General features: G+C 39.0%; 1 protein-coding gene across 3 annotated transcripts in view; it reads right to left on the bottom strand.

The window, feature by feature from the left end:
* Positions 1 to 23,763, bottom strand: part of mastl (microtubule associated serine/threonine kinase-like) — a 44,052-nt gene that overhangs the window by 5,037 nt on the left and 15,252 nt on the right. For 2 of the 3 annotated variants that reach the window (XM_043690527.1, XM_043690526.1), the window contains exons 6-11: positions 20,571 to 20,677; positions 16,630 to 16,771; positions 15,980 to 16,146; positions 13,606 to 14,970; positions 5,147 to 5,285; positions 727 to 840 (exon numbers count right to left, since the gene is read on the bottom strand). In XM_043690527.1, coding sequence (XP_043546462.1) covers positions 727 to 840; positions 5,147 to 5,285; positions 13,606 to 14,970; positions 15,980 to 16,146; positions 16,630 to 16,771; positions 20,571 to 20,677 — 2,034 coding nt within the window. The remainder of the gene's footprint in view (positions 1 to 726; positions 841 to 5,146; positions 5,286 to 13,605; positions 14,971 to 15,979; positions 16,147 to 16,629; positions 16,772 to 20,570; positions 20,678 to 23,763) is intronic. The other variant, XM_043690528.1, reaches the window with a different exon arrangement.

Genomic DNA, 23,763 nt, shown 5'->3' with positions numbered 1-23,763 from the left:
CATTAAAATCATTGAAATTCTATTCCTGATTTTCCAAATACTGCCATACCCATAGCCCCAACTTCCGTAATCTCCTCCAGCCCTACAACACTGACATATCAGCATTCCTTTCATTCCAGCCTTTTGGACATCACACATTTTAATTGTCCTACCAATGATGGCTGTGACTGCAGTCGCCTGGCCCTGCCCTCAATATTCCCTCCATATACCTCTCCACCATGTGGAATTCCTTTAAGAACCCTTAATATCTACTTCTTGGATCAGGATTTTGGTTATTTTATGCCTGTGTGTCTCGGTATCATATTTTAATTTAGAATGCTTTTCTGAAGTGCAACAGATGTTTTAATTTATTAAAAGATGCTATTGTCATTGCTATTGGCAGTACAGATCTTTGGAATGCCCCAAGTTTGTGAAAGTCAGGATGATCTTTTTCTTTACAGGAATGAACATAGTTGCTAACTTTTATGACACAGCTACTCCAACAGTGGTGGCCTTAACACAGGAGAAATGGAAACAGGCACAAGCAAAGACCATTTGTGATTCACTCACTCTGCACAAGTTGAAAATGATTTCACAAATTTTTTATTTTAAGCTGATTGATATGCATACAAAAGACTGTCTATTGAAAATACCAAATTTTGAATAAGACGACAAACATTTGGATTAGATTGCTGGTTATTACATTACAAACTAAGTTGTTACTTCTGAAGCACAAAAAGAGCTTACCTCTGTTCAAGATATTCTGAAAGACCTGTTGTGATGTTTCATCATTGAAAGGGGGAATGCCAGTCAGAAATTCAAACAAGCACACACCAAGTGCCCACCAATCCACAGCAGGACCTACAGCACAGTAGCAGAAAGAAAAACACATTAAATACAATTAAAAACTACATATAAACAGAGCCAAGAAAGGAATAAATCTAGAAATGCTGGAATAATGCATCAGGTCAGTTGGCATCAGAAAGGGCATTTTACAAACAGAGCACCATCTCAAACTAGGAAACCTGTCCAGCTAGTGCACCCACAGTGCAGTTTGGATCAAAAGTCCAAGTTTTGTATCCAGTAACAGTGAAGGAATGTTAATATATTTCTGAGTCAAAATGGTGTGGTTTGGAGGGGAACTTGGTGGCTGTGTCTCCATACAATCACTGCCCTTCCACTTCTAGGTAATGAGATTACAAGTTCAGTGGTTGATATTACATAAACAGATGGCAATCATCAACAGAAACATATTTATATGGTGCCAAAGGAAGTGTATAATATAATTGGGCTCATTCAACCATTGCTGTGTTACTGATGTTTATGAATTAATTCTTTACAAGTCTGCAAAAATCAGGGCAGTATGCTCAGGGTAGGAATGTTTGCAGTGCAATGCAGGTATTCATCCATAAGGCAATGGTTGCATTCTTGTGCAACTTCGCATTATAGAAAAATTGTGCTATAGAAATGGCGTATAATATGTTGGCAATGTAATTGCATTACAGCCGACACGTTATAAAAGTTTGCACTTTAGAAACAATGCTCCCAATTCATCAATCGCGTTACAGCAAACCCCTTAATGAAATTCACATTATAGCAGAACAACCTGTATAACCAGACTATGTGTAGAATACATCCTCCTGTATGGATAAGGTTAAGTGAGATTACTGCCCTTGACATCAAAGGCAACATTTGACAAAGTATGGCATTAAGAAGTCCAGCATCAATGTGGGGGGAGGGGGGCAATAAAAGCACTTGACTGGTGGGACTCATGCCTTGTCTAGAAGAAAGGTGATTTTTACTATTGGAAATCAATCATCACTGCAGGAGATCCTCTAAATTGTGACTTCGGCACAATGTTCAGGGCCATTTGTTACTCCTCAATACTGAAGCTGTCTGTGTCCACATGCAGCAAGATATGGACAACAACCAGGCTTGGATTGGTAAATGGCAAGTAACATTCATACTACACAACCACCAGGCAAAGTCCATCTCTAACTTTCAATAGCATCATCACTGAATTCCCCACAATCAACATCCTGAGGGATTACCACGCACCAGAAACTAAACTGAACCAGACATAAAAATACTGTGGCTGCAAGAGCAGGTCAGAGGCTCGAAATACCATGGCATGTAGTAGCCTTCCCCACTCCTAGCCCCATCCATCTACAAGGCAGAGTCGAGAGTGTGATGGAATACTCTTGACTTGCCCGAATGGGTGCACCTGCAACAACACAAGCAGCTCAGCACATCGAGGGCAAAGGAGCCTGTTTGATTGATACTTCGTCCATTAACATTCATTCCACTACAAATATACATTAATGGAGGGTGCACCATTTCCAAGATGCACCACAGCAACTCACCCAGGCACTTTTGACAGCAACTACCAGATCAGAGGCCTCTGCCATCTCAAGGAGAACAAAGCAGTGGATGCAGGTGAATACCATTTCAAATCACACACCATATTGACTATTTTTCTTTCCCTATAGAATCATCACTATCTATAAAGCAGAGGTTGACCCCCCTCGAGAAACTAAAACCGAAACATTCAAAGAGGAGGGCCTCACCCTATAATCTGTAAAGCAGTGAGAAGTGGTGTAACCTGCTTTACAGCAGCTTCTAGCAGTTAAATAAAAACAAATCCCTGACACTCACTTTAAAATCAACAAATAACAATTTATTTATCCAACTCTAACAGTGAACAAATTAACTAAACTATTAACAAATTGAATAAATCCCTTCTTACTACTAACTATTCCCAAATAAAACAAGATTCTAATGGTATGCTGTTCCAATAAATGCAAGTCCCACTCACAATAAAAATAGCATTTAGACTCTTGAAATTACAGCCAGGTTACATGCCTTCTGGAATGTTCTGTGCCTTCTCCGTTGATTCTTCTGTCAGGAATGCCTTCTCAGTCGTTGGTATCATTATTTAGATGCTGCTTTCTCTACGATATGGATAACTGTGAGAGCCAACTTCTCTCTCAAGAGCTGAGGGCTGTTAGCTCCGGCGGATGGCAGTTAGATTTGGGGTGTCTATCCAGCTGCCCTCTTCTTTTACACTCTTAATGACATATCAATATTTCTTACAACAGGATTGGTCCTATGTTGGCGAAACCATCAGATTTAAATTTAATAGGTTTTTCTGTTATCCAAGTGCCTGGTTCAAATTGATTGACTAAATTCAAAAGCCTGCTGTCTTGGTAAAAGCTACTGCTTGGCCTAACTATAAGGCTTTTCGATACAGATGTTTCAATTCAGGCTATGTACTTGCATTTTAAATTGCAAATCACAGAGAAAGCACCACCTTTTAAAAAGGGACCACACAATGCTTTCTCAAATTTTACACACATCAAATTCTAACTTCTGTCTCCCAATCTACAACCACTCTACCTAACTTTGCAATAATATCAAAAGATGTAGCAAATATGTAATTTTTGTAGTCGTTCCACAAAGAGAACTGGGTAAGTTCCTAAGAGGGGTGATTCCCTAGAATGGGGTAAATAATGATTTTGAAAATTTTGGAAAAACTGTAACTTTGAACATTTTCCACAAGTGGCACTCCACCACATTATCCATAATGCTGCATAAACATTACATTTTGAACCAAAAATAAATGATCCGACAGAAAATGCGAAAATGTGCTTGCAAAAAACATTCAGTCCTTGAATAATTTACTAAAGCCAACTTTACACCCTCAATCTATATTGCAACCAAGGCCAAACCTTAAGCAGTGTTTGATAATATGTATGGGTTTGTAGGCTGATGAGCTGCATCAACAAAATTCCCTTTTTAGTACCTGCTAAAAATTTCAAACAAGTTAAAATAACTTTTGCCTGCAAATTGAAAACTGCGATTTGTAACACAATAGTACACCTTATGCAGATTAGATTACTTACAGTGTGGAAACAGGTCCTTCGGCCCAACAAGTCCACACCGCCCCGCCGAAGCGCAACCCACCCATACCCCTACATTTACCCCTTACCTAACACTACGGACAATTTAGCATGGCCAATTCACCTGACCTGCACATCTTTGGACTGTGGGAGGAAACCGGAGCACCCGGAGGAAACCCACGCAGACACGGGAAGAACGTGCAAACTCCACACAGTCAGTCGCCTGAGGCAGGAATTGAACCCGGGTCTCTGGTGCTGTGAGGCAGCAGTGCTAACCACTGTGCCATCGTGCTGCCCACAATGACAATTCCTCCTCTCCACTATTCTCCACTTTTGACAGCTCATTGAAACCAATCACAGTCACTTTGTAATGGAGGAAAAGACAATAATTTAGAAATGGTGGTCAAATGCATCCCCAAATGGACAAGATGACAGGAGAAAAATGAATCGACTCCAATCTCACCAGTCAGCAAAGCACTTCTAGAACAAGGTCCCTCCTTTCCTCACATAAAAGTGAAAACAGTAATGCCCAGAAAAATAAAATAAACTTAATACACAAAGTTGCTTCAAAGCAAAATTCAGCACCACATCTGGACTGCCACAGCAATTTCAAAATCACATACACAATCCCAAGAGAAATTCTGGCATCCTCTAGCACATTCTCCAAGGGCCTCACACCACAAAGATTTTTTTTTTAAATCCTTTTGGAGTTTTGTTGTGCCTACAAACACCAGCTGCTTAGGGTGAAGTATTTATGTATTGAGATATTCATTGGTTGTATATTAGTACTGCATTTACTGCACGAAATCAGGTAGTAAGGAAGGAGCAAATTTGTTGCAGATTTAAAATACATCTGCTGTATATTTTCAGGTTTTACTTTAAGTCTTTTTATTTCCTGTAACTTTCTCACTGGTTTCCTTTTTATATTTGCCTTGCCTTTCACCATTGGCTATTTTCACAATTCATCTTTCTAACATTCTTTCATTGCCTGAGATTATCTTTCACAGCATTTATCACATTCCTGCTTTTTAATAATTATTTGCAGTTCAGTCAGTCAATCAAATAACTTGCTCTCAAATAAATGTACTACCTGTTTATCTCTCCCTCCTTTTCCATCAAGTGAAGGATTTAGTAACATATTGACTCTAAGGAAGAATATCTGCCTGAAACTTTAAACTACCTTTTCTCTACAAATACTGATGGAATTTTTAGCATTTTCTATTTATGAATTATCCTCATCACTTTGCTACAATAGTAATTTCTCTTACCATGTGGCATTCTCAAGAGCAATTCAGGAGCCAGGTAATCTGGTGTGCCCAGGATTCTATCCCCTTCTGTTGGAGCTGGCCCTCTCCGTACACTTTTCGGAGTTCTATAAGGGGTTTGCACAGCGGTCAGCAGTGGAGTCTAAATATTTAAAAACCATTCGAGAAAATATGAGGGACGTTCATAATATTTAACAGATCAGTTACACACAAGAACCAAAACATTAGAAATGAAAAGCATGGTTACATGAAATATGCTTTTGATAATTTCAAGATACTATCTCACGAAGGCACAAAGTCAACCTTTCAAACAGAAAAACACATACAGGACTAATTCCTAAAACAGGTGAGGAGGAGGGTAAAGTTGAGCTTCTTAATCTTTGCATGAATGTCACTTGGACTGTTTCACAAAGCCCAAACACAGAAAAATGAGAGAAAAAGGTGGACCTGCTGCATTACTTCAAAAGGTTGAACTATGACAAAAAGGATAACATGGATTTAATTTGAAGAAGCAAAATTTCGAATTGATGTCAAAAATTCCATCTGCACAAAACATAGAATGGACTTGGCTAGGGCAGTGGAAGCCTTAAATAAAACCTAGAATTTAGACAGTTGAGGAGTGGATGTATGCTGGGATTTCCCAATACTTAAAAATCAATGGCATAGAACAGGAATCATAACTAGGTGCCAGAGGCCTACATCCTCAGTAAACCTGCAATGGTCCTATTTCAGATTCAGTGTTTTTGCTCAAATTCCCATCTCCAACACAATTCTAAAACAGCTAATTACTGTTTTAAAATGGAACATAATATTCAGAACGAGGAGTGGAAATATACATTCACGGGAAGAATAATAGTACAGATCAAGTGAAAATTTGAGGTGATGTGCAAAATTGCTGTTCACATTTCAGAACAGCCAGCCATTTTCTTTTACTTCAGGAAGAATTTAATTTTGTTTTTAAAATACAGGTTAAAAGCAAATTTATCTAGACCTAAAACATATGAGCTGAATCTGGAGATAGACACAAATGGACTAAGGTAAAGATGAGAGACTCAATTAACTTATTAATGATCTTGTTTATTAACAAAAGAAGTAGTCAGCTAAGGAGGAAGCGAGGTAGCTGTTCTAACTGAGGATGCCAGTGGCTAAATTACTGAATTAATAAGTTATGGAAACGACAAAGTTTATAGCCTTAAAATGCGTCCTTAAACATTTAGACTAAAATGTAATTTTGAATTATCGAACACATTTACTGCACACTAGGAAATAGACAGGCAGGGAGGGTAAGATAATTAAGAACATTTGCCTTAACATCCATGAATCTGTATAAACAAGACACCGAGTGATAACATTCACGGCTGTTCCTTTGTGATATTGATAACAATGTTTGATTCTGACCTCGAAACGAAAACTCGGTATCAATTAACTTCTTTCCCAAATTATTGTCCTTTACTATTATCTGTCTGGTTCAGAACATGCAGCGCTTTTGTTAATTTTTTGTGTTTGTGACAGTACAGCCTTTGTAAAGGGGTGTATAAAGATGGTCTGTTTGAGATAGTATGATGGAGTAGACTGCCAGGGCTCTTGAAGAGCTGATGTTCTACTCTCCTAGATTATTAGAATCCAGTTAGCCTGGCTTATAGGTATCAGTGTTATGTTGTAACAGTGATGCCATTAGTAAACAAGGGAATGATTAAAATTAAACTAAACTGTCTGCAAGAGTCTTTTTTAAAATTTCAGACTACTAAAGGTACGATCTTCGGGACAAATCATGAGAGGCTTACAGGTTGAATTCACAAGGGATTCCCTGGGCCGTCTCAAATCTGTACTTTAACAGGAACCACACTTGCATTTGCTGGAAACAAAAAAGTGAAAATAAAAAGAATAGGCTGGTTTGAACGTTCCTAGAACATGAAGGCAATTTTTGCAATGTTGGCACATGTATACATGTAGCTGCTCAGACGTGATGGACTTCAACTGGTTGTAGTAATGTCCCTATGAATAGATAAACAGGACAATGAAGTAAATCATTGTACTAGGATTGGCCAAAGATGAACAGTATTAACCAATACTCGCAAACTGTTTATAACTTTTAAAAACTCCAAGTTTACATAACAAGGTGAAATTAACTGATGGGAGGGAAAGAAGCCCTCAATTAAAAAGTGGAATACAGTTAGGACAGAACTAACAAATCTGAAGGATGTTTACAAACCATGGATCAGTAAACATAGTAAAGAAGCATGAAACTGAAAATAAAATCAATATAAAAGAACTTGCAAAGAAAGAGAAACCAGGAGGCAAACCAAAATGAGCAGGAGTAACCCAATTGTTCCTGAGGCTACACTCATGATAAAGGTAGCATGGAAGATGGCAATGGAAATCACAGTTGCCAAATGCTTCTGCCAAGTTGAGTTTGAAAGGCATGCGACTGTGCAAGACATAGAACATGCAGGATGAAGCCGACCAACAAAGACCATCATGGAAATTACCACTATACTCTGCATAACAGAACTGACAATGTTTGATAAAGTGTGTCCTTTAACCATGAAAGCCAATGATTCTGGAGAGTCCAATAAATGTCTTTCTGCCTGCCTATCCTGTTTCATTATCTGAAACAGTGAAGGCTTTGGGATTTCACATTACAGCATGAAAATATGGAACACATTTGACAGAGTAGGTGACATCAATTATATCACATTTGTCTGAAGACAGCAGACAGAGCAAGAAAAGAGTTGACCAAGTTATTTCCACAACCAACTTCCAATATTTTCAAGGTTGGAAGTGTAAATAAATTGAAAATAAAGCCATTTTTCACATCTACTGTTTTACAGTGTTTGATTTGGGATTTTCTTACTTATTCTCCTGCTTGTCAATAGCCTTGACAACCTGAGAAGTCAGCTCTATTTGTTAGAGTTTGGTTATATGACTGAATGGCAAGAACATTAGCATGATGCTCGAAGGCAAGTGATGTTGGGATGTATGGGACAGTTGTCTGCAATGACGATAATGTTCCTTTTCGTCTGTTTTGTCCACCTTCCTAACTCACATCTCAAAACTGCCAGAGATAATATAGGTAGTTATATTAGCCTCGGGATTTCTTGATATTCACAAAGCATAAGAATGTATCGTCTTGATCTTTCCTATCACAAGAGGCATCACTGTTTTGCTGCCATTAATGGTGGGTTAGTAGTGACATGTTTCTTGATTCACTTACTCCCATAATGAATTTCATCTTTAATCAGAGAACCATCTGGCAAAAGATAGAACATAGAACAGTACAGCACAGAACAGGCCCTTCAGCCCACGATGTTGTACCGACCATTAATCCTCATGTATGCACCCTCAAATTTCTGTGACCATATGCATGTCCAGCAGACTCTTAAATGTCCCCAATGACCCTGCCTCCACGACGCTCTCACAACTCACTGTGTAAAGAACCCGCCTCTGACATCCCCTCTATACTTTCCTCCAACCAGCTTAAAACTATGACCCCTCGTGTTAGTCATTTCTGCTCTGGGAAATAGTCTCTGGCTATCGACTCTATCTACGTCTCTCATTAATTAAACCTGTTGGACTATAACCTGGTGTTGTGTGATTTTTAATCTCATTATCTTGTATACCTCAATTAGGTCTCCTCTCCTCCTCCTTTTCTCCAATGAAAAAAGGTCCGAGCTCAGTCAACCTCTCTTCATAAGATAAGCCCTCCAGTCCAGGCAGCATCCTGGTAAACCTCCTCTGAACCCTCTCCAAAGCACCACATTTTTCCTATAATAGGGTGACCAGAACTGGACACAGTATTCCAAGTGCAGTCTAACCAAAGTTTTATAGAGCTGCAACAAGATCTCACGACTCTTAAGCTCAATCCCCCTGTTAATGAAAGCCAAAACACCATATGCTTTCTTAACAGCTTCTGAGTGAAAAAGAATAGTTCTGAGGGTGAGCTTATTCCAGGTGCACAGAGGAACAGGACAATGTCAGGGCTGCATCGATGGTCCCAGATTGGGAAATTTCAAATCACAAAGGGTTTCAGACTTGGGAAATAAGGAAAACCCCTTCGAATGCTGGGAGATTTTTAACCAGAGAGCGTAGAGTGAACGTGACAAGATGCAGAACGAGAGGTCACATGCAGGAAAAGCAAACCAGGGTTTAGCATCCAGGATGCACCAGCTGACAGATCAGGGATTGCAAATTGAATGGCAGCTTCTAAGAGGGGGGTCTGGATAATGAGCAGAGAAACGTGTGAGGGATTGGGGAGAAAGTACCAGAGAAACTTTTCTTGTTACTCACACCTGAAGTGGGGGTCGCTGGCTGGGCCCAGTATTTATTGCCGTGTCCCTAAGTTGCCCCCTTGAGAAGGTGGGGGTGAGCTGCCTTCTTGACCCACTGCAGTCCATGTGCTGTGGGTAGGCCCACAATGCCCTGAGGGAGGGAATTCCAGGATTCTGACCCAGTGACACTGAAGGAACGGTGATATATTTCCAAAACAGTGGCCTCGATTTCCCAACTACCACCTCGGGGTGAGGTGCCAAGAATCCTATCCTTATTCCTGTACTCAGCTTTCAAATTCGACCTTCCAAAATGCATCACCTCACATTTATCCAGGTTGAACTCCATCTGCCACCTCTCAGCCCATCTCTGCATCCTGATGATTCCAGTATGGTTTTATCTGCTTTAAAAATGTTCAGCATGTACTCATTAATGACCCAGTGAGAGCATTTCACAGCCAATCTTCTGTCATTGCAGCTGTAGTTTCACCGCTTACCACACAGGACACGATACTGCCATTGTCTTAAAATCATTTGTTATGTCTTGTGGGCCAGGCCCCTTGCCAAGGTGGATCCTTTTAGTTTACAGGATTAGGCCAACTATATGGTCTCTACTATAGCTGCCTTGAACCACATCAGAATAAGCAGCCATTCACATCCTCTGCCTTGCTGGAAAGGATACTTGCTTATCAAACTTTTCTAAGACATTCAACTTGTGCTTTAGAATAGTCAATAAATTCAGTAGCAAAATCTTCTAATAAGCAACATTTACGTTTTACTTCGGGCAACAATTTAACACTTGTACCAACTTCACTTTCCCTCTGATGGAAATACCCTTTGAACTTTCTCATAGGTTTAGTCAGAACTGTAGATTTGAATGTTCATAACAGGAAGATCTCAGCGAGGGCTTGCCCAGAGCTGCTTGATTTCAGGTTCTATCATAGTCCAATTCTACTCCAATTGATTAGTCTGGTCATCATAACAAGCCTGAAATAATTTGATTACTCTAGAGTACCAGTCTAGAATTTGGCTTATCTCACACATCATTCTATTGGATTTATTACTCCGGTGGCAGGAATGATGGATAATTATGGTTGTGACTAGGTTTTGGATTGCCTGAATTTCAGTCATTATGATTTAATTGCATATTAAATTATTATTATTGGAAGGACCAATTAGAGGAAGCATTAGATCCCATAAATTTTTTGATTTCCAAGAATAAATGCATGAATGTCTGAACTCAGTTTTAAAAGGGTCCATAGTCAGTAAATGCCAATGGTACTAAAGTGAGTCGAGGTGAAATATACCAAAAGCTGATTGATGAGAAGATAGGCAGTCAGCAAATATAGGGGGAGGTTCTACTGGATTAGAAACAAAGTAATTCAGTAAGTTCAAGTATGTAGGAGTTAGGAGGTTATGTTACAGAACATTGGTTAGGCCACTTTTGAATACTGCGTCCAATTTTGAGGATTTGAGCTATAGGGAGAGACTGAATAGGCTGGGGCTGTATTCCCTGTAGTAGAGGCTGAGGGGTGACCTTTATAGAAGTTTAAAACATCATGGATAGGGGGAAGAATCAAGGTCTTTTCCCCAGAGTAAGGAAATTCAAAACTAGAGGGCATAAGATTAAGGTGAGGGGGGAAATATTTAAGAGGGACCAAAGGGCAACTTTTTCACACAGAAGGTGATCTGTGTGAGGGAATGAGCTGCCAGAGGAAGTGGTGGAGGCTTATACAATTACAACATGAAAAGACCTTTGAAGGGGTATATGAATTGGAAGGGTTTTGAGGGAAATGGGCCAAATGCTGGGAAATGGGACTAGATTAACTTTGGACATCTGGTCGGCATGAACGAGCTGGATGGAAGGGTCTGTTTCTGCACTGTATATTTCAGAGACTCTATGACTCTACAGGATTGAGAGATGTGTTAGGTCAATCGGCAAAACAAAATGTATCTTTAGGAACAAAGTTGAGAACTGCTTATAAAATTGTTAACAGCTTCAGAAACGTAGGTCCAGTCGGATCAGTTTCCTTGAATTATGGCGAAATTAGCTGCCAAATGGTTGGTAGAGTGCTGATAAAGCATGACTAGACTTCTCAAAAGCATGCAATGAAATACAAAGGCACCTACACTGAATTCAAAATTAAACCAATTACTTCAGACATTTGTAACAGTAACCTGCAAATAAAACATTAGAGAAGAAGCAAGGTATACAGTATTAGCCAAAGAAATTATTTCTGACTGGGTTTGCAGCATAGTTTGGGTACCGTTTTAAAACTTGCTAATTGGTTAATGTTTACCTCACTTCTTTTTTCACCATTAATGTTTGTAATGGTGAAATGCCACAGAAATTTGGGTTAGGTCCCTAACTGTAAAGAACACTATAGAGGAAACATGTCCACCCCTGTTACCAATCAAATCCAATTGAAGGGAACAAAACAAGGGTAGCACAGTGATTAGCACTGCTGCCTCACAGTGCCAGTGTCCCAGTTTCGGGCGACTGTCGGTGTGGAGTTTGCACATTCTCCCCATGTTTGCGTGGGTTTCCTCCGGGTGCTCCGGTTTCCTCCCACAGTCCAAAATATGTGCAGGTGGGGTGAAACGGCCATGCTAAATTGCCCAGAGTGTTAGGTGCATTAGTCAGAGGGAAATGGGTCTGGGTGGGTTACTCTTCGGAGGGTCAGTGTGGACTGTTGTGCCAAAGGGCCTGTTTCAACACTGTAGGAAATCTAATTTAAAATCATGCTCATCTGTGAAGTTGTGCTGAAATACTGGATTTTTCCACTAGATGGAAATGTAGTCTTTACATGAGCTACTGATGCTGCTCAGTAGTGCAACTTGGATACTCCAGATTCACCAGTGCTGTAGTAGAACTTGGCTGATCTCATAGCAATGGCAAAAGTACTACATTGGGAAAATTGAACCAAGTTCAGCCATTTCTGATGAGTTTGCAATTAGCTATTATGTGCTTGGATGGCAAATGAGGGAAAGAATCAGTTTATTTGTGATAAAACCAAGCTTTCCTCTCAACTCATCCATAGTCCCTTCCATGGGACTGTCACAACGCTCTGTATAATGTGAAGAATGACTGAAGAGACAGACAGGTGTGTGAATAAAGCCCAGCATCTGTATATTGTCTTAGTAAGGGCATCATGCCTTCTGAATAAGCGAGGATAAACGAGGGAGAGTAGTAGTGGTGGTGAAAAAAGAAGTGAGGTAAACATTAACCAATTAGCAAGTTTTAAAACGGTACCCAAACTATGCTGCAAACCATGTAAATATTGCAACTTCTAGTAAAGGACTCTATGTAAAACATTAAACTATCTCCCTCTTTCTCATGATGATTTATTTATTTTGAGTGTTTAGTTTAGATTCTCACCATTTAAGATTTAAGGGATAAAGCTTGAAATGAATAATCATTTTCACACAGAAGTGCTAAAAGTGAACGAGGTTTCATTTTACAGTGTCACAATTCTATACAATTTTTTAAAAAGGTATCTCTCAGGACTAAATTTGCCAATATAACATGAGCTATGCACTAGCAAGTAGAACATATTACAAGTACAATAAATGCTAACTATGAAAGAGGTAGGAGTACAGATCTCATCCAAAGGCTTGATGTATTTTATATCTCTCTTTTATATACTCAGGCAAATTATTATCGAAACTGCAAAGTTAGCAAATAATACACTGACTTCACAGTCATATCTTACTATACATGTACAAGTTATGCATCTTTTAGGTAAAGAAATATATTTTTGCTGGATGGGTGTGCAAGAGGTGAAGCACCCTGTATTTATTCCAAGAACATTGCATTAATAGTTGAGGAAACAGGTCACCTGGGCTCACATCCCACAAGCACATTGCAGGAGTTCAGATAGTTGTCCCTCCCATTTCAAAAGGCACTTGACATGATATGCCAATAAAGGGTTGAGCATAAACACAATCCAATTGGGCTAAATGGCTTCTTCCTGTAATGCAAATTCTATCCAATTTCCAGTTTGCTTCTGTCCACACCAGTGTGAAATAATCCAAGAGAAATTGAGACATTTTAAAATTAAAATAAACTTAATCCAAAAAGAATTGCTCGTTATACAGTATCATTATTCTACATTTGATTTGTTTAAACATAACCTTCTCAAACAGGTCTTCAACGTATAAGTTACAGCAATATAATTATATCAAAGGATAAATTACCTGAGATGACCCTGTCACTCTGTATGGTTGGGCTCTTGGTAAAGGTGTTGCAGCTCGTGGGTAGCTACTAGTGCAAAGGGATGTATCCATCTTCTCTACAGAATCAACACTCATCCTAGATTGTATGGACAAATCAGATTCATATATTGGACTACAATAACTTCGAAATCCTACAATAGGCTTGTTTTGATATGAAGTCAAAGGATTGACCATGAATGATGGTTGAAGGTCATAACCACCTTCTGTTGAATGACCCATATGATGGCTCCTATCAGCATTTACAAGCTGATGCATTGGAGCTGTACACTGAGGAAAAGGCAGCATTTTACCAAGGAGGCAAGACTGTGGAGACACTTGGTCCTTAATTGTGAGCTCCTCAAATGAAGTGTCTTTGATACTTGTGTCTAATGCTTTCTCAGAATGACTTTCTGTGCAAGATACATCCTGAGTTGAAGAGGCTGAATACATACTCAAGCTTCTTTTTAGACTCATATCATGCTCATCAGTCTGAAAACTACAATTAAAGTCATCTCCACAATTCTCCTTTTCACATTGTTCATCCAGTTCACTCAACAGGTTCTTCGCTAAAGGAGTGACAGGTGTAACCTCAGATATTCTTTCAGATATACTGATGGTCTCTCCGAAATCCCCATTAGTTACATTAGGACTTTTGCAGTTGGATTCTGCAGGATCTAATCCTAGTGCCCGTATTTCCCTGGTTAAACCAGTGTGAACAACTGGCTGGAATTCTGGTATTTCACATCCACGTTTATACTCAGCATTAGATTTCTTCCTGCGAGAGCTGATTGAAAATGGACTCTGGTCCACCTGATCAAAGGTTCTCTTTGACTTTTGTTGTTGATCTTGACTTTCCTCTTGAAATCTATGCCCACAATACCCTTTGCTAGCATTGGGTGAAGCATCCCTTAGGCAGGCTGTAAAATGTAAATTTTCAGAAAATGTCTCTTCTGTGATGGTCAGACATAAACCTTGGTTGAAATTTGCAGACTTTTCCACTACTTTAGTCCTCCAAGGAGGTGAAGGGCTAGGTATATGACATATATTGACTACATCTTTCGTCACCTCAGCTATAGGTGAAGTATATTTCTCTTCTTTCCTTTGCACATTTTTGTAAAGACATTTTTTGACAAGGCCCTTGGCCAATACATTGTTAAATGGGGTGGCCCGCATTTGGTTGCACCCAGAGACTTCACTGAACCCATTTTCTGGGCTGGTTTCATCCTCAGCTGGAGAAATAGCAAGCCTCACATTTTCTTTATCATCTCCATTCTTTCCAGTTGACTTCCCTGTTACAGCAGTCCCAGTGTTCATCACTCCAGTAATAAGCTGTACAGCTTCTGAGCCCTGCAGAGATCATTAAAAAATAAAATCCTGGGTAAAACAAATTGGCCTGTAAACATCAAGGCATCTGGTAACCAAATTAACTAACTGACAACTCTAAACCAATGTAAATTTTGATTTCATACAAACTCCATGTAATTTTCACAAGTTCAATTGACAACACCCTCTCATGAAAATTCATTTAAGACATCCACTCTGCACCCACGATCAAAAGTCAAATGACATTCTGAACAGTTTTGCATTAAACACTTTCCTATGCTGTTGCAGTATAATTTGGTATCCCAAAATAGACTTTGAATAGCATAAGTGGTCACACTCACCACAAATAACCAGTGCTCTGGTTTCCTCCTACAGTCCAAAGATATGCAGGCTACATGTATTGGCCATGCTAAAATTGCCCAATGGTGTCCAGGGATGTGCAGATTAGGTGGGTTAGCCCTGGTAAAAACCCAGTGTGGGGTTATGAGGATGGGGTGGGTCTTGACTGGATGCTTTTCAGAAGGTTGGTACAGACTCAATGGGGAGAAAGTGAGGACTGCAGATGCTGGAGATCAGAGCTGAAAATGTGTTGCTGGAAAAGCACAGCAGGTCAGGCAGCATCCAAGGAACAGGAGAATCGACGTTTTGGGCATAAGCCCTTCTTCAAGAGGGCTCATTCTTGAAGAAGGGCTTATGCCCGAAACGTCGATTCTCCTGTTCCTTGGATGCTGCCTGACCTGCTGTGCTTTTCCAGCAACACATTTTCAGCATAGACTCAATGGGTCAAACTGACTCTTTCTGCACTGTAGGGATACTATGATTCTATGAATGAATTGTCTGCTTTTGTTCCTAAATGGGGGAAACTACAATTTGTCTCAATCACAAAACTGAGATGCATGAGGTGTTCCTTTAGGCAAACTAACTATGATACATTGAGGGACTGAACTTCAATAACCATGTTATATTCAACACTTACATGTTCTGAAAAATACTGAAACATTAATCATAAATAACAGGAGTTAACAAAACTAACCTCCTTTTCCCACAATGGGCTATTTAAACACCCTGATTCAATACTGGAGGGATAAAAGTGGGATTGGCTGCTGGTAGTTGATGCTCCAAACCTCTTACTTGACTGGACAAAGTCTGGTGTCAGATATCGAACCGGCAGGGAAGGACTACAAGATGAGCTGTCAGCACCTATTGAAGAAAAATGTAAAATTTACTGATCAGTAGAGAAAGGAAGTGTAATATTCATAAAATATATTTCATATTTTAAGTGTATGCAACTAAAAACACAGAACCATAATGACATGAAAAGTTGATAAATATTACAGTTGCAAACAAAAGCAGCTCCACATTTATTTTAATAGTAATTGAGTGTAGTTTATTACTTTTCCTTTCTTAGAAAAGAAATACTTGATTGCACATATAGCTCACTACAGCAAAGCTAGAAAGCTTTCCTAGAGATACTTATTGCTAGCAATCAGCTTCAGAACTACTCACTTATCGATGATGCATAACGTCTAGTTCTCAGCCAGGTATTTACAGTCATCATCTGACAAAGAACTCCTGACTGTTTACTCCTGAAACTGGGCATTTATCTGGGGTTAGGGAACTATTTATTGTTTCATTGTAAATGTATGTACACATGATATTTCACTTTATTTGCATTAGTCAAACCTTTTATCTTATGCTCTTTGTCACATGCTTTGGCACTCTGAGGCAGAGGAGAACAAAGTGATCCAAAGGAGAGATTGCTGTTGTTTCGCACCATGGGACTCAATATTGGCGACGCATCTTTGGTCTTTCCTCCTACTGTGTTCTACATAGAAAGTCAGACATGCGTAAGCACTTCACTGTACAAAGGGAAAACCTGAAGGTTTTACAGCTTACATTCTTACCTTTTACAGGAATAACTAATACCAAGTGGCAACTTAAAATAAAATAGTGTCATCATTTTTTTAAAATTAACATGGGCTGTTTTGAAGCAGCTCTTGGAGGTCACAATTCAACCAAATCAGTCAAAATTTACTGTTAATTTACAATATTCATAAATATTTGCAAACAAAAACTAAATCAAGAATACAGTCTTCATTAGTCTACATGCAAAGACTATGATTGTACGTGTTAAAGTATTATCACAACATCTGGTGGAATTTAAATTCGATTAAAGAGAATCTGGAGTGGAATGTCAGTTTAACGTCATAAAAACCCATTTGGTTTGCTAAAGTTCTCTAAGGAAATGTGCAATCCTTGCATGATCTAGCCAACATGAGACTCCAGACCTCCAGCAACTTGATCGATTCTTAACTACTTTCTGAAATAGTCCAGCAAGACACTGAATTTGAGGGCAATTCAAGACGGGGAACAAATTGACTTACCAGTGATGCACAAATGCCATGGAAGTTTTTTTATTCAAATGGTATAAACTAGTGTAAACTTGCCTTCATGCTCAGACCATTGAGTACAGGATTTGTGATGTTGAGGTTGTACAGTAGCTGGTGAGGCCACTTTTGGAGTACGATGTACTGCTCTGATCACCCTCCTCTGGGAAGGATACCATTAAATTGGAGAAGGTTCAGAAAAGATTAACAAAGATGTTGCCAGGACTGGAGGGTTTAAGCTACAAGGAGAGGCTGGGACTTTTTTCATTGGAATGCAGGAGATTGAAGAGTGACCTTATTGATGTTTATAAGGTCACGAAGAGCATAGATAAAGTTAATAGCAAAAGTCTTTTGCCTATAGTGGGGAAGTTCAAAGCTATGAGGTATGTTTTTAAGGTAAGAGGAGAAAGATTTAAAAGAGACCTGGGGGAAATGTTTCCACACAGAAGGTAGTTCACATGAGGAATTAACTGCCAGAGGAAATGATAGATGCAGGTACAGTTAAAACATTCAATAGACATTTGGATTGGTTCATGAATAGGAAAGGTTTAGAGCAATATGGAGGAGAAAGTGAGGACTGCAGATGCTGGAGATCAGAGCTGGAAATGTGTTGCTGGAAAAGCGCAGCAGGTCAGGCAGCATCCAGGGAACAGGAGAATCGACGTTTCGGGCATAAGCCCTTCCTGAAGAAGGGCTTATGCCCGAAACGTCGATTCTCCTGTTCCCTGGATGCTGCCTAACCTGCTGCGCTTTTCCAGCAACACATTTCCAGCTTAGAGCAATATGGGCCAAACACAGACAAGTGGGATTAGTTTAATTTGGGAAATGTGGTCAGCACGGATGAGTTGGACCGAAGAATCTGTTTCTGTGCTGTATGGTTTTATGACACTAGCTGAAGAATGAAGGTGAATGGCGTGACAGGAAACAGATACAGAAGTTACAAAACGAAAATAGTTAATCATGCCCAACTTGTCTATTTCAGTATTTATCCTGAGTAAATAGTCTAAATTACAGTTACTCACCTTGTTTGCATTTCTCTTCGACCTCCTTTCCTTCACAGAACAAAAGTACAATGAGTTGAAATGAAGTAGGATGGGAAGAGGGTCTTGTAATGCATGAAACATAAAGATTAGGCCTATATTATTTGAATTTAGAAGAATTAAAGATAGAAGATCTTGAGGTGAGTGGATAGGTGCTACCTTGTTGGGCATGGTGATAACTAAAACCATATGACATAGTTCAAGAATAAGTGATCGCCCTTTTAAGATGAACACCGAGCACTCAACTTGAGGTGTTTATAGATTCGGCATCATCTCTTAGGAGTTTATTTTTTTTAAACCTACAATTCCATGTCAATTAATAAAACACTCTCAACTTCCTAAAATATGATATAACAAATACCTTAATTTCCCTACAATCAGTCCTGCAATTAGGCACCACCCACATACCGCTACCAACCTCATTTTAAATGGTTCCTGGTCCCCCAACATATTCAACTCTTGGTTCTGATCTACAAGTAGTTCTACAGATCCATCACATCAGCAAAACTCCCAGGATACTTCAAATAGGAGCACAGGCCTTAATTTTTATGCTAGAATGGAACTTGAATCCTAAATCTTATGACTAAAGAGACAAGCTACTACTTACTAAGCCATGCAGAGAAATTATACTGAACAAATTACAGTTCTGTAGGAGCTTAGGTTGAGCAGTCAAGTGGTGAAAGTTTAGGGCGAATGCAAAAACATGAGAAGGGTTTATGGCTATGAAGGCTGAGTTGAAGTAAAGATGAATGGTCAAGAGAAGGAACTGAAATGGGAAGGAGTGGGTGAAGAGGAATACATGATGTAATAAGACAGTAGTATTGAAAAGGAGAGTTGAAAGGACTTGCAAGTGACACGACTTGATGGTTACTCAGTTATAGTTATCGACAAGAGTCAGCTAGACAGCAGCAAACAAGCGGAAATCAAAGGAAAATCTGCATGTAAAACATTAGGCCTCATAACTTGCATGTGTCAGATTAAATCAGCATGAGTAATCATGTTCTTTATGATTAACAGGACCTGTACGTGGTGGTTTGCTGGAGTTGATGGTGGTCAGAGATTGATTCTAACACATGGCCAGGCTATTCAATACAAGAGAAAATCTGGATTTACTTATTACAAATCAAACAACAATAAAGGATGACTATGTAGTGTGACTGAAAAGTGGCAAAAACAATAAGACATTTAAGGACAGGAAATGTTCGACTTTCAGAATGTTTTCAACACATTAAACTATTAAAATGGTCAAACCCTAAAAACACAGTGTGCCAGAGAAACTCAGCAGATCTGGCAGCATCTGTGGAGAAATTGAGTTAGCACTTCAAGCCCAGTTTGACTCTTTTTTTGGAACTGAGTGTCTCCAGTACCTTCTGCCTTTATTCCAGATATCCAGCATCTTTAGTATTTTCGATTTTTGAGGCTGACAACACACACACACACCCACACCACACCCACACACAATCTTATTTTAGTTCAGAAATTAATTGTAGTTCTGCTAAGTGTAACACATGGAAACAACAAACAAACATGCATCTACATTTGGTTTCTCAGAACCTTCCAGGGTATTTCAGACAATTAAGCATTTCGAAAATATGGTCATGATTGGAGCGGAAGAAAACAAAGCAGGCATTGCACACACAGTGATGTTTCAGAAACACCAATGAGACAATTTTATTGATGTAGGTTCAGTTATAAATTTTGGCTAGAGCACCTCCATCTATTCTTGCTCCAACCAATGACAGAATGACAGTGCAGTCTAATATTGTATCTGAAAGACAGGTTTTTGACAAAATACTCCTTCAGCCTTGCACTATTATAAAAACTGAAAAGTGCTTTAACGTCCCAAATACTGAAAGTGCACAGATTGACAATATTATTGCAGGTGTTTTATTCCACAGTGTCATATGTAAACTTAAAAAGAAACAAGGTAAACAAGCAGTTGAGTGTATTCTAATACAGTTTTACTTCACCAAATCTTAACCAGTTTTCTGGTCAGATGTTAACTATCTATTTCCTAATATTTTGTGCTTTCATTCCTGTAAAGAAGACTTAAATTATAATCTTCAAGCAAGAATCAAACCTAAGAAAAATGGCAATTAATTCTCAGAACTTATATAAAAGACCTTATATTGGAATATCACAATTGAAATAAGAATCAACACCTCTTACAGTATTCCATAGCAGAATCAGTACTTACAAAGCTCAAAGAACTGATGAGAGACAAGATCTGGCCTGGAGTACGATAGTAATCCAGTTTTGGATTAATCATGGATGGTGTGTTGAGAATATCCATGATGTTTATCTCTTGAGACAAAAACAAGAAGTTAGAAATTCTTAGTGGTCAAAATAGCTTTAATTAGAACATGGAAGTTAGATTATTTTTTATTTAGATTTAAAATCACATTGTTAAGCCTCACTATTCTGGGAATCACCATAAAGTCAAATATTTAAAACGCAAAATTCCCTAATTTACTGGATTGAGGTTGACAGAGATCACTGACCAGGTTTCTATACTCAAAAGGAATTACTATTTATTACAAGGGAATAAACTCTAACTACAGGTAAATAAAATGATCAATCGCTCATATACTTCTATTAGTTAAACTATAATCCCCTTAAAACCTGCCTTACAAGCATAGCAAAAAAAAGGTTATGAGTAGAGGGTAAAACTGGGTAGCAGTTTAGTGGTCCCTGCTCACAGGATCTGCTGAGATCGCTTTTGCCCTGATTAGAATGCAGTCTTCCTTCTCCAGATGCTTACAATGACCTGCAGGAAGTTTAGAGTGGCTGACTCAATTATAAAAAGGTCTCCGACTTATTAATTACTGTCCCAGCCTACAGCAGCTGATGGAAAAAATAAAATGGTTTTCATCAGGCTTGAAGCAGCTTTTACTGCAGAGATCACAAATCCTGAGCTGGTGGAGATTGGATGGCTTCTGTCTATATTGTTCACAGCCCCAGGCTCTTCGCTACTGGAGAACCAATCACATAGCTGTTGGAAGGCAGAAGCTCTTGGTCATTGGTCTGTGGACTAGTGACCAGTTATCAATCAACTACTTGTTGCCAAATGAATCTCTGTGGATACACATTGTTGATTCCAGATCATCTGCACATTCTCCTCATACTGCAAGAACCAATAGCTGTTAAAGAGTGCTTATAATGAGTGTCAGGTTATTTGCTTTGAAAAACATAGTAATCCTTCAGCAAACCTTGGTTTTTAAAACAGTTCTATTCTCATGTCACACCGCTTTTAAAGAAAGGTGAAAAAGGAAAATCAGGGAAATACAAACTAACTAGCCTAACATCTGTGGTAAGGATGGGGTAATTGAACACTTTGAAAATTTTCAGTTAATCAGGGCAAGTCAGCCAGGATTCAAAAAGGGAGTCATGCCTGACAAATCTTACTGAATGTTTTGAAGAGGTGACTTAGTGGTGGTCTATGGTTTTTAAATCAAATGCCTTCCGGAAATTCATATAAGGTCCCACATAAGAGACTGTTAATTTCATGAACTTCTACATCAGTTGAGGGCAAATTACTGATATAGCTAGGATATTGACTGAGTGGCAGGTGACAAAGTAGGGATAATGGGTAGGTACTCAAATTGGCAGGATGTGACCAGTGAGGACACACAGATCTGTGTAAGGGTCTCAATTATTCATGTTATTTACTAACAACTTGAATAATGGCACAAAGTCTTATTTCCATGTTTGCTGATGACACAAAGACATGTGGCACTGTAGACAGTGCAGATGATAGCATTAAATTATAAAGGGATATTGATAAACCAAGTGAATGGGCAAAATTGTGGTCAATGGAGTTCAATGGAAGCAACTGTGAGGTTATCCATTTTGGACTGAAAAGGATAGATCAGGGTGCTTTCTAGATAGTATGAGATTAAATACAGTGGATGTCCATAGAGACTTGGGGTACACTTGCATAGATCTTGAAAATATCACAAACTGGTGCAGAAGAGAATCAAGAAAGCTGATGGAATGCTTATTGTTATATCTAGAGAACAGAATTACAAGGACACAGTAGTTTGCAGCAGTTATAGAATTCTCTGATTAGAGTCCACTTGGAGTACTTGAGCAGATTTGAGCACCAGACTTTAGAAAGTACAACATAGGTTTATAAGAATGATACCTGGACGTCAGGATTTAAATTAATATAGAATTCCTACAGTGTGGAAACAGGCCTTTCAACCCAACAAGTCCACACCAACCTCTGAAGAGTATCCCATCCAGACCCATTCCTCTACCCTGTTATCCTATATTTACCCTGACTAATGCAACTAACCTACACATCCCTGAACACTATGACAATTTAGCACAGCCAATCCACCTAACCTACACATCTTTGGATTGTGGGAGGAAACCAGAGCACCTGGAGGAAACCCACACAGACACAGGGAGAACGTGCAAACGCCACACAGACAGTCGCCCAAGCCTGGAATCGAACTCGCAGAAGAGAGATTATACAAATTAGATCTATTTTCTCTCGAATTTAGAAGGTTAAGGATGATATGATTGAAGTCTTCAAAATATTAACAAGAAACGATAGATTAGATAAACTATTTCCACTTGATGATGATTCTAGAACTAGGGACATAGTCTGAAAATTAGGGCTATACTGTTCTGGAGAGATGTTAGAAAGCACTTCTACACACAAAAATTGGTGAAAGTTTAGAACTCTTCCCAAATGGCAGAGAATACTGAATCAGTTGTTAATTTTAGATTTGAGACAGGTATTGTTTTTGTTATGCAAAAGTATAAAGGGATGGGTCCAAAGGCAGGTTTTTGGAGTTAGGTTGCAGATCAGCCATGACGTCATTGAATGGTGGAACACATTAATGGCGTTGAATGACTCTTACATTCCTCATTTCAGTCCACAATCAAAAATACATAAAAATAGACACCATCTTTACAATGTATTGCAGCAACGTAGTTAAACAGGATGAGATAGCAATATTAACAAAGATAAAGAGTTTCTACAAGTATTTAAAAGGGAGATTTAAACAAATCTAAAGTGAGCATTGGTCACTTTAAAAAGGGACTAGAGCCCCAGTATTGGAAAATAAGGACATTACAAATGAATTGAACGTATGTTTTCAGTCTGTCTTCATTACAGGAAAGATAAATAATGGGCTGGAAAGGGTGCTGCAAAAATGATTAGAACTATTGGCTGACAAGCCTCCAGGTTCTGTTGGACAGCATCCTAATATCTTTTTAAAAAAGGCTGTTGAGATAGTAGACATTGGATTTAATTTCCCAAAATTCCCTAGATTCTGAAGAAGTCAGAAAAGATCTACAAGGATGTTGCCAGGGTTGGAGGATTTGAGCTATAGGGAGAGGTTGAATAGGCTACGGCTGTTTTCCCTGGAGCGTTGGAG

The sequence above is a fragment of the Chiloscyllium plagiosum genome, chromosome 5 (genome assembly GCF_004010195.1).
Source record: "Chiloscyllium plagiosum isolate BGI_BamShark_2017 chromosome 5, ASM401019v2, whole genome shotgun sequence".
NCBI classification, from domain to species: domain Eukaryota; kingdom Metazoa; phylum Chordata; class Chondrichthyes; order Orectolobiformes; family Hemiscylliidae; genus Chiloscyllium; species Chiloscyllium plagiosum.
The sequence above is the reverse complement of the archived record's forward strand: the minus strand, read 5'-3'. Positions and strand labels throughout refer to the sequence as shown.